This window comes from Mustela putorius, unplaced genomic scaffold, assembly GCF_011764305.1.
Source record: "Mustela putorius furo isolate JIRA1106 unplaced genomic scaffold, ASM1176430v1.1 tig00000196_pilon_pilon_pilon, whole genome shotgun sequence".
In the NCBI taxonomy this organism is placed as follows: Eukaryota; Metazoa; Chordata; class Mammalia; order Carnivora; family Mustelidae; genus Mustela; species Mustela putorius.
This window is the reverse complement of record NW_025421310.1, coordinates 9389321-9400438: the sequence shown is the minus strand read 5'-3', so window position 1 is coordinate 9400438 and position 11118 is coordinate 9389321. Positions and strand designations below refer to the sequence as shown.

The 11118-nt window shown below is 53.6% G+C and overlaps 1 protein-coding gene across 2 annotated transcripts; it reads left to right on the top strand.

The window, feature by feature from the left end:
• Nucleotides 1–18: 18 nt before the first annotated feature.
• On the top strand, nt 19–5599 carry LOC101673811 (cytoplasmic tRNA 2-thiolation protein 1). 2 transcript variants are annotated; one of them, XM_045077431.1, is made up of 3 exons: nt 19–140; nt 1531–2085; nt 3642–5599. In XM_045077431.1, exons 2-3 carry the CDS (start codon nt 1578–1580, stop codon nt 4214–4216), a joined length of 1083 nt encoding a protein of 360 aa, XP_044933366.1. In that variant the 5' UTR covers nt 19–140; nt 1531–1577; the 3' UTR covers nt 4217–5599. The 2 variants fall into 2 exon arrangements, with proteins under 2 accessions (XP_044933366.1, XP_044933365.1); XM_045077430.1 differs by having other exon boundaries at nt 114–235.
• The last annotated feature ends 5519 nt before the right edge of the window (nt 5600–11118 follow it).

Here is an 11118-nt window from a genome sequence, read left to right as displayed (position 1 = left end):
CTAGGCACCGCGGGCCAAACCGCCCCACCGGCACCTGGGAGTCGTAAGCGGGTAAACCCAAAGCCTTCTGGGAGTCGTAGTCCTTTCACCGCTTCCGCGTTTTTTCGGAGCCTGGACTTTCCTGCGCGGGTTCTACTCACGTGAGTGCTCCCTTCCTCTGCGCGCGGAACCTGGCCCTTTGTCGTACTCTGGTGTAGGAGCTGAGGGTCTCCATATTACTCTCCCACGCATTCCGGTAGGCATCCGTGGAGATATGGCTCTCCTCCGTGATCCCCCAACGCATGTCTCTGGCGACCCTCGGGGCTAGAGTGACCTAAGCAGCTGGTGTCCCTGCCGATCTGCTTTGGACTCTGCCTGTGTTCGGACTCCTTCTCGGTTCCACCCCCCAACCTAAGGGCGGTTCCTCCTTTATCCTGATTACTACCTAGAGTGATCAGGGCTGGCGTGGGGGGCGTCAGACAGCCGTGGGAGCCCAGAGGAGGTGCCAGACCCAGCCCAGGGTTCAGGACGGACTTCCAGAGCAAAGGACCTCAAAATTTACCATGCCCAAACAAAATTACAGATTCTCTGGCCTAAACCTACACCTCTCACAGTATTTGCTCAGTTTTCCTATTTCCCCCACCTCCTCTCCACGAAATGGTCCCACTGTCCTTCCAGTGCTGAAGCCAGAACCCTGAAGTTGCCCGTGCTCCCTGCTTCTCTCCCCTACTGCCTCGCTCAACCAAGTCTTGTGTGTGTCGCTCCTAATCTGTTTCCAGAAGAGATCCAGAATCTGACCCCTTCTCTCCACCTCCACTGCCTCTGCTCAGCCCTAAGCTGCATTATTATTCACCTGGATCATAGCAGGGGCCTCCTTACTGGTCTCCCCTTGCCACTCTCCACCCTCCATTCACACGCAGCAGCCAGAGGGATCTTGTTAAAATACAAATCAGATACTGTCGCTACACAGCTTATAACCGTCCAGTGGTTCCCATCTTGTTCAGGATAAAATCCAACCTCCTCACCCTGCCAGCCTCCAAGCTCTGCTCCTCTTCCCTCCTCAGCCATAACTCACTTTCCAAACAAATGAACCTGAACTTGCCCTTCAGGTCTTTGCTTCTGCTATTAAATCTGTCTGGACCGTTCTTCCCACCCTGGTGTAATACCTGACACCTCATCCTTCTGGCTTCAGCTCAGAGGATAATTCCTCCACATTGCTCCTCATATTTGTAAGGTATCTTAGTTATTTACTTGTCAGTGGTTTGGCTCCTCCAGGAGAACTTGGTGCCAGCAACCGACCCTGTTTTGATCACTGCTGTCCCAGTGCCTTGTGCGTGTTGGGTAGATGGGAGGCAATGAATGGTGTCTGTTGGATGGAGAATGAATAATGAAAGCTTAAGCTGAGACTTAAAGGTGTCGAGCTTGCGCGAGTGCTGAGAGAGTAGTCCAGGCATTGGATGTACTCAGTGCTATCCAGGCCGCCTCCCTAGAGGCAACGATCCGGCAAGCCGGCATCCACATGTAACCCGCCTCCCCTCTCTCCCTGTCCAGGAGAAGCCAGCTCCTCCCAGCCCACCCGGAACCCCCCCCCCCCCGCGATGCCCGCCCCGCAGTGCTCCTCCTGCCGCGCGGCGCGCGCTGCCCTCCGCCGCCCGCGCTCCGGCCAAGCGCTGTGCGGGTCCTGCTTCTGCACCGCCTTCGAGGCCGAGGTGCTGCACACGGTGCTGGCGGGCCGCCTGCTGCCGCCTGGCGCGGTGGTGGCAGTGGGCGCCTCCGGCGGCAAGGACTCCACGGTGCTGGCGCACGTGCTGCGCGAACTAGCGCCGCAACTGGGCGTCTCGCTGCGCCTGGTGGCGGTGGACGAGGGCATCGGCGGCTACCGGGACGCGGCTCTGGCTGCCGTGCGGCGCCAGGCTGCGCGCTGGGACCTCCCGCTCACCGTCGTGGCCTACGCAGACCTCTTCGGGGGTTGGACTATGGACGCTGTGGCCTGCAGCATAGCCGGCACCGGCCGCAGCCGCGCCTGCTGCACCTTCTGCGGGGTGCTGCGGCGCCGCGCGCTGGAGGAAGGGGCGCGCCTCGTGGGAGCCACGCACATCGTCACAGGTGAGCGCAGGCACTGCAGCCGAGGGGCGAAGGCCGGCACCTAAAGGGGGCTGCGCACGGGCGTGATATCTGGTGGAGGAGATGCTGGGGATACCCCGGGTGGAGGATGTCCACGAGGAGAAGCAGATATGCGTGCCCTCTGAAGGCACACGGGTGTAGCGCTCGTGTGGGCCGGGATGGTCGCGGCAAGCTTTTGGTTACTGCCGTCACACTGGCAGCTAGAGGGGCAGAGGGGTACTTCCGTGGGCTGTGGTACCCTGCCTTTTAAAAAATGACGCTCTTTGTGTCCCCCTTCACAAAAGGAGGCCAGTGAAGTGGTACCACCCATCAGAAGCCAACTGTATTCTGAAACGCCCCTGTCCGTGAACTGCTTTTCTCTCTCAGCCTCTCCTCTCTGATAACACTTACCCTCTCCCCGTCATTACTTCCACACGTGATTCTTGACCATTTACTGTGTAGCAGATACAAACTTGGTAGCCCAGAGTGATACCTAGCCTCAGTTACCTCTTCTGTAAAATGGGGTTATTAATATCCAGGTCCCAGGGTTGTTGGGAATTAGATGACTTACGTGTGAGGCGCTTAGACCAGAGAATGGAAAATAGTAGACCTTACGCAAATGTACACAAGACAGTCTCTGTGCCTGCTCTTCTCTCACACGCATATTTAAAACCTGAGAAGCTCTACTATGGAAAATCGCACAGACTTTGCCAGTTTATAGCAGAAACACCCAGTGGAAGGAGAAAAGTAGGGGTTAGGAAGCATTTCCAGAGTGAGGCAAGACCTGAAGGCCATTCAGGTAAGCAGTGGAGGGTGGACAGAGGGTTGGATTCTGAGCAGAGGAAACAGCTTATGCAAAGGCCCTGAGGAGGGTTAGTATGGCCTATTGGAAAAGCCTTGAGAAGACCAGTGTTTTACTGTCTGGATTATACAGACTCACATATAAGATGACATGTAAATCTTCCTTTATCTCCTTCCTGGTCTTTCTAAATGCGGTGATCTGCATTCCCAGAGGCTCAAGGCTCGCTGGAGAATCTCCACTGTTTAATGCCATTTTGACTTCTGTGCAGTGGGAAGCACACTTCTGAGACTGAAGTGGTATTTGTAGAGCAAAGCACTTTTACTACTTCCTGAAAAGGCAACTAGCACAGGGCCTGGTTGGTAATAAGTGGGTGGCTAATGGCACCCCACGTTGCCCCCTGGGAGCCCATGTGTCCCTCTTGTTTCTCACGGTGACCACCTCCAGCCTCCACCTGGCTGGCCCAAGGTGCTCAGGGGCCTCCGTGGCCCTGTCTGGCCCCTCCCTGCTGCTCCCCACACCCCTTCTGCATCTCTCTGGGTCCTGGCTGCCGCATAGTGTCTTGGGTGTGAGGTCTCCATGGCCCAGTCACCCACTCTGCCACTTTCCACATCGCCGTCTCTCTCTGGGTCCTTGGGATGGGGTCTCCATGGCCCGATCGCACACGCCGCGCAGCTCTCCAGGCCCCTCCCCGTCTGGCTGGGTCACCGCTGCCCCACGGTGGCGCCTCCGCCTCACCTGCTCCCCCTCTCTCCCCCAGGCCACAACGCCGACGACATGGCCGAGACCGTGCTCATGAACTTCCTGCGGGGCGACGCGGGGCGGCTGGCCCGGGGCGGGGGCCTGGGCTCGCGCGGCGAGGGGGGCGCCCTGCCGCGCTGCCGCCCCCTGCAGCTGGCCTCGCAGAAGGAGGTGGTGCTGTACGCGCACTTCCGCCGCCTCGACTACTTCTCCGAGGAGTGCGTCTACGCGCCCGAGGCCTTCCGCGGCCACGCGCGCGACCTACTGAAGCTCCTGGAGGCGGCGCGGCCGTCGGTGGCGCTGGACCTGGTGCACTCGGCGGAGCGCCTGGCCCTGGCCCCGGCCGCGCGGCCCCCGCCGCCCGGCGCCTGCTCCCGCTGCGGGGCGCTAGCCAGCCGCTCGCTCTGCCAGGCCTGCGCCCTCCTGGACGGCCTGCAGCGCGGCCGGCCCCGCCTGGCCATCGGCAAAGGCCGCGGGGGGCGCGACGAGGAGGGGCCGCCAGGGCCGCTACCCCCGCCACCTAGCGACCCCGTGTCTGCACCCGGCCCCGCCGCCGGGGAGTGCGGGGCAGCCTGTAAGGAGCGCTGCGAATAAACCCCCTTCTGCCCGGGGCTTCGGTGTCATGATGGACCGGACCAGCCAGAATCTGAGGCCGGGACACCTGGGTCTGAGGGAGGAGGGGCTGGAACAGGAACTCTAGGATCTAAAAGAGAACTGAACAACTTCCCATTCCCAACCAGTGGGAATTAGGGGGCTGCTCACTTAGTACTCTGCCCAGTTCTGGGCATGCGCAGGGTAGTCCAAACCTTCTTGAGCACCTACTCTGTGTCAGCTCATTTTTAAAGGGCATGTTTTCCTTTTGGCATCAGGTGCAATTGTGTGATGCAGCTCAGGGTTTCCACATCTGGAGAGTTTGGGAACCAGGCCTCTGAGGACGGAAGCCTCACTTGATTTGGCAGGTGACTTGACTTGTAAATTGGGCTCTGGTCATTTCCATTAACCATGATGCTTATCTCTGAGTGCTGTGAGTCCTGCCATGCCACAAGGTCTCATTTCATCCAAACCACACACCATCTCATTGGCCTGAAGCCACCTAACTGCCTGAGTTCACCTAGCTGGAGAAGGAACTGGGGGCTCCCATCCAAATCCGCACCTGGAGCTCAAGACGGTGGACTTGCTCCCCACCCCACCTGAATCTCTCCTGGTGTCTCTATGTGATGGGTGAGGAGCAGCTGGGTGGGCCAGGGTCAGTGACCTAACCTCTCTAGTCTTCGGTTTTTCCTCCTCTGAAATGGAATTACACACACACACACACACACACACACACACCCCATCAAAGCACTGTTGTGAGAATTAGAAGTGCTCAACACGTGGTGGCCAAGTTCGTGGGTCGTATTACATTTTGGCCACCAGGGGGCTCTGGGTTTCAGATTTGCTACCCCGTGCTTCACACCAGGGTGTGAGGCCGGGAAGAGCTTCCTGGATGACCCCTGCGGAGAGACTTGGCGTTCTCATTTCCCCTCCGAGTTCTGCTGGCTTGATCCCTTGTCAGGAACGCCGTGCCTTTGCCATCTTCCTTCTCAAATCCTCCAGGGGACTTGTAGAAGCCTTCCTGACTCTCTCTTCTCACCTGCCCAGCCCGGGACATAGGGCTCTCTTCCCAAGTCCCAGCCCCTGGGGCCTGCCCTTATGTGTGGCCACCCACACTCTGGTTCTTGTTCTCCCTAACTGGAATGAGGTTTGAGGGCAGATCTCCCGCCCCACCAGATAACCAGCATCATTTATTCAGTATGTATGGAATCCCTAATGTGTGCAGGGACATTTCTAGACGTTGTTGAAAAAAAAACAACAAACAAAACCCTCTGGCTGGCTTGGTCGGGGGAGCATGCAGTTCTCGATATTGGGGTCGTGAGTTCAAGCCCCACATTGGGTGTAGAGATTACCAAAAATAAAAAAATAAACTTGAAAAAAAAAAAACCGTCTCACTCATGGAGCTTCCAGTGTTGCGAGAGAGGGACAATAGACAAATCAGGAAGCCTGATGAAGGCTGCTATGAATAACAAAGCAGCATAAGGGGGAGGGGTGTGAAACAGGTGCTATATCAGTTCAGGAGGTCAGGATTTGAGAAAGTGACTTCAACAGAGACCAAAATAAGGAAGATTTCTAGCTATGTCGGAGTATCTCGGGTCTGAACAACCACTGAGAGCAACTGAAAAGAAAAAATGGATCCATAACAAAGCAATCTCTTTGAAGACATCAAAGAGGTACCAAGGCGGCCAGGATCCCACAGAAGAGGCTCATATTTACTACAGGGGCTCGTTTCTGCTGAGGAATGGGCAGAAAGCATGGGCTAAGAGGCTGGGGATCTGAGCGGAGCTTTCAACATTGTGATGGGACAAGAGACAGTATTGGAGTCCGGGACTAGTGGGTGGGGATTCGAGGGACCAGAATCAGGGGTGAAGGGATGAGCATTGAGGTCAGCCAGACACTATGTTCATATGTTCTCCTGGAGGGTTTCATGGAACCAGGTTAATAAATTGGATGCTCAGGGTCTCGTAAAAAATAGAGGCCCGGTAAGCATCTGTTAGCACCCAAATAAGGTCACAAATTAGTAAGGGTCACCTAGGGGCACCTGTGTGGCTCAGTGGGTTAAGCCTCTGCCTTCATCTCAGATCATGATCTCAGGGTCCTGGGATTGAGCCCTGCATTGGGCTCTCTGCTTGGCGGGTAGCCTGCTTTTCCCTCTCTCTCTGCCTGCCTCTCTGTCTGCTTGTGATCTCTCTGTTAGATAAATAAATAAAAAATTTAAAAAAAAAAAGAAGAAGAAGAAGTAAGGGTCACCTAGAAGTAGACCTACCCACAAAAATACCAGAACCTAGCTTCAAACACACTCAATCCCAGACCCGGTGAAGAAGGTCCCTACTTTGCTTGCCAGAAAGCAGAAGTAGGGTAGCCCTAGCTGCTGAGCCTATTTACCCTTATGTTGATTAAAATTGAATTTAGGGACTCTTGGTTTCAGCTCAGGTCATGATCTCAGGGTCCTGGGACGGAGCCTCGTGTAGGGCTCCGTGCTCAGCAGGGAGTCTGCTTCCCTTCTCTCTCTCTCCCTCTGATCCTCTCCCCACTTATGTGCGCTGGGAGAGGGTCTCTCTCTCTCTCTCTCTAAAATACATCTTTTAAAATTTTTTATTTAATTCAAAACGCAGTTCTTGGTTATACTAAACCCATGTCAAGTGCTCCACAGCCACACACGGCCGGTGGCTGCCATACAAAACCATACAGACACACTCTTCCCATTGTCACAGAACCTTCCCTTTTGCAGAGCTGTTATAGAGACTTCTAGTATCCAGGGGGGGGAAAGATACCCACCCAAGCCTCAGGAAATCTCTGCGATTTTCATACAAAATACCTGACCTTCAATTTTAAAAATCTGCCAGGGGAAAGGACAAAATGATGGCATACCAAGAGAAAAACAGCATAGACATGACCACAGGGGATCTTGATGGAGGAGTTTTAGGCGTGGACTGGAACCGTTATCACCATGCTTAAGAAAATAGACAATAAAGTGGAAAATTTCATTGTTGAATCGGATTGCATTTTTTAAAAACACCAGACAGGATCAAATCACCAATACGAGACTTACGCTCCTAATGTAAACAAGTATAAAACTGTATGTTGCATGTGGGGCGGTTCACTGTCTCACTCCTGATGACCAACACCAGCCGCAAGTCCACTACCACCCACCAGGCCAGGTGCCCACAGAGGCAACAGCTGCTCAGAGAACTTTCTGGAAGCTCCCGCTTTGGGCTCCCATGTTGGCAGCTGCACATTCTCTGTAAACTCTGACCTGCCCCTCCCCCCCACATGCACCTGTACTTCAGGTGAGCTATGAGAGGATGATGCTCTCTCTTTCCCCTTTTGCCCCCTCTGGAAACCTTCTCCCCAGTGATGATCAGGGAGGAGAAAGCTGAGCTCTCTTCACTGCAGAACAGGTGTAACCTGTCACGGGGGCCCCTCCCCTCACACTTCTCACTCATGTTGCCTCATCCCAAGTTCATTTCGCCCCCCCCCCTCAGAATATGGATGTGGGGTGTCCCTGTCCGCTCAGGATTCTTGGACCACTCTCTCAGAGCAGGAGCGTCTGGGGGCCAGGACTTACCTGAAACTGAATCTTTTCTGCATTCTGGCTCTTAGTCCAGACTTGGTCAGACACGAAGCCTCCAGAAAGCAAGGCTGAACCCAGGCTCATCTGCAGGGGTCCCTAAGGCCTGCCCACCACTAGAACTGAGAGCTGGGGCCCTGGCTCCAGCCCCAGACTTGCCTGTGATGTTTGCAGGTTTCTGCTGTCAATTTTAACTCAGGACCAGTGTGTGGCTCATTCTTGTTTCCCTGGGGCCCGACAAGTCACTCATCTTCAGAATGAGTCCTAACATCAGCATTTCCTTTAGCTCCATGAGGCCTCCCCTGTGGTACTTACTGGATCTTCCCTCCTTACCCACCACTGTTTCCCCCAATCTCGAGGCCTGAGACCTGAATATTTACCTTTCATATAAAATGAAGGAAAACTTAGAATTTACCTCTGTGACCCACCGGCTCCCAACATAAGATCTCAGCCTGGCTTCTGATGTTTCATTCCTTCAACGGAGCTGAATCAGAGCTAGCCATGGCACCAGGCACAGAGCAGGATCACAAATCATGCTGTCATCGAGTTCCTTGGAGGTACAAGGAAGGGATTAAAAGCAGGAGCAGGGACACCTGGGCAGCTCAGTTGGTTAAGCGGCTGCCTTCAGCTCAGGTCATGATCCCTGGGTCCCGGGATCAAGTCTCACATCAGGATCCCTGCTCAGCAGGGAGCCTGTTTCTCCCTCTGCCTACTGCTCCCCCTGCTTGTGCTCTCTATGACAAATAAATAAAATCTTTTTTAAAAAGCACAAGCAAATATCAACACATGGAAAGTGAGGGGAGGAAGGGGACCCAGAGAAGGTCTTCTGGAGGGCATGAAGGCAGAGTCAGCCCTGGGGGGCAAGGCATCCCGTGTTCTGTGAGAAGTGCGTTTTGTCTCTGACGTTAACTAAGCCCCCAGCATGAGGAGGTTCTCATAGGAAAAGGGAACGCTTGGCCAGTACCTCTGCCCATAGGACAGAATATCCCACCAGTCCCATTCCCCAGCCCTCCTGTCTGCATCTGAGGCGGCGCAGGGATCTGCCTCCAGGGGGCGCTCCACCTACAAGGCCAGATCTGGAGACCTCCCCGCCCAAGGGTTGGCGCTGTCCGTGGTTCTGGAGCAAAGCTGGGTGAGTTCAGGACCCCCCAACTCTGCCAAGGACCCCAATCCACAGGCACAAGTTCCCGAGCTCTAGGCCAGCATGGCACCTAAGTCGGAGCGGTTTCCGAAAGGCTGGGTCCCTCCTGGCAAGAAAGATCCAGAAGAAGTGGTGGGAGTGGACTGGGCTCATCTCTGTGCTTTTCCCCTCAGCCCTCTTGTTGCCCTAACATTCTTTGGACCTCGTGGTGCCAGCCTGGCGAAGAGAGAGGAGGTCTTCTTCCAGATTATGCTCATGCTGCTGGCCTTTGACCCAAACTATTTTTTTAAAGATTTTATTTATTTATTTGAGAGAGAAAGAGAGAGAACATGCCCACAACAACAGAGGAGAGCAGCACAGGGAGAGGGAGAAACAGGCTCCCCTCTGAGCAGGAGTCTGACAGGGGACTTGATCCCAGGACCCCAGAGCTGAAGGCAGATGCTTAAAGACTGAGCCACCCAGGGCTCAGTGGGTTAAGCCACTGCCTTCGGCTCAGGTCATGATCTCAGGGTCCTGGGGTCGAGTCCCGCATCGGGCTCTCTGCTCAGCAGGGAGCCTGCTTCCCTCTCTCTCTCTCTGCCTGCCTGCCTCTCCGTCTACTTGTGATTTCTCTCTATCAAATAAATAAATAAAATCTTTAAAAAAAAAAAAAAAGACTGAGCCACCCAGGCACCCTGACCACACTTACACTAGCAAGTCTGTGCCCAGATCTCCCCTCGAGTAGAGGATAGGAAAGAGTGGGTGTTCACTGGATCTCCTCCTGTGCCAGGCTCAGGGCTGTGCCTTTCTGCACATTGCCCCACTGAACCTTCACGACCACCCCTAGAGAGGACTGGCTAACAATTCTCATCTGGCAGAGTGGGAAATGAGACTTGAAGTGGTAAGCAACCATCACAGGGTCTCACATCGTTGATGAATATTTGGAGGCTGGACTCGTGACCCACACATGCTTGAGGCCATAGAGAGGGATACCTTAATCCATGGCACTCTGGTCCCAGAAAAGGAGATGATGCACGGTGGGAAGGTGTCTTATTTATAAGGGATAGGACTTATCTTATCAGCTAAGGACTATCTGACAGTAGTCCAGGACTGATGGCAGCCACAGACAGCAAGAGAGACCTCCATAGGAGGGGGAGTCTAAAGGAATCAACATCATGTCTCCACGGACCAGCCCCTATGCCATCTTCCAACTGGTCCAGGAGACTCTGCTGCTAATGAACATGCAACATGCTCATGAGTATTAACAGTGGATTTCACTTTGCATTTGCAACTGGAATGTCCCTAGAAGAGGAAGTTCCCCAGAGAACTTCATATCTTAGGGAAGTTACCAAGCTTATCAGGCCACCACTAAGAATTAAGATCTCAGTGTGACCTATAGAGAGGTCGTTTTTAGGCCAACTCTGGAGAACAGGGGACTGGGGTAGAAGCTGGGCATGAGTGGAAAGAATGTGCAGGAATTTATTTTTAAAAAAAAACAAACTCTGGGACACCTGGCTGGCTCAGTTTGTGAAACATGCAGCTCCTGATTTCAGGTTTGTGAGTTTGAGCTCCAGTTTGGGTGTAGAGATTACATAAAAATAAAATCTTAAGAAAAAAAAACCCTCGTATCATCTTCTACCTGTCAGAAATATGAGAGGGCACCTGGCTGGCTCAGTCAGAAGAGCATGTGAGTTTGAGCCCCATGTTGGCTGTAGAGATAACTAAAACAAAATAAACTTTCCCCCAAGAGGTTTTATTTATTTACTTGAGAGACAGAGAGAGAGAGAGAATGAGCAAGGAGGAAAGGGAGAAGCTGGCTTCCCTCTGAACAGGAAGCCTGATTCGGGTCTCTATTCCAGGACCCCAGGGACAAGACAGGAGAGGACAACCTGAGCCAAAGACAGATGCTTAACCAACTGAGCCATCGAGGTGCTCCTAAAACAAAATCAACTAAAACAAAACCAAAACCAAAACGAAGAAACAACAAGTGTTGGAGAGGCTGTGGAGAAAAAGGAGCCCTCCTGCACTGTTGGTAGGAATGCAAGCTGGTGCAGACACTGTGCAGAACAGTATGGAGTTTCCTCAAAAAGTTAAAAATAGAACTACCGTAGTATCCACAATCACACTGAGTATTTACCCCAAGAATACAAAAACACTAATTCCAAAAGGTATATGTTTCGGAATTTACCTACATTTACTGCAGCATTATTTACA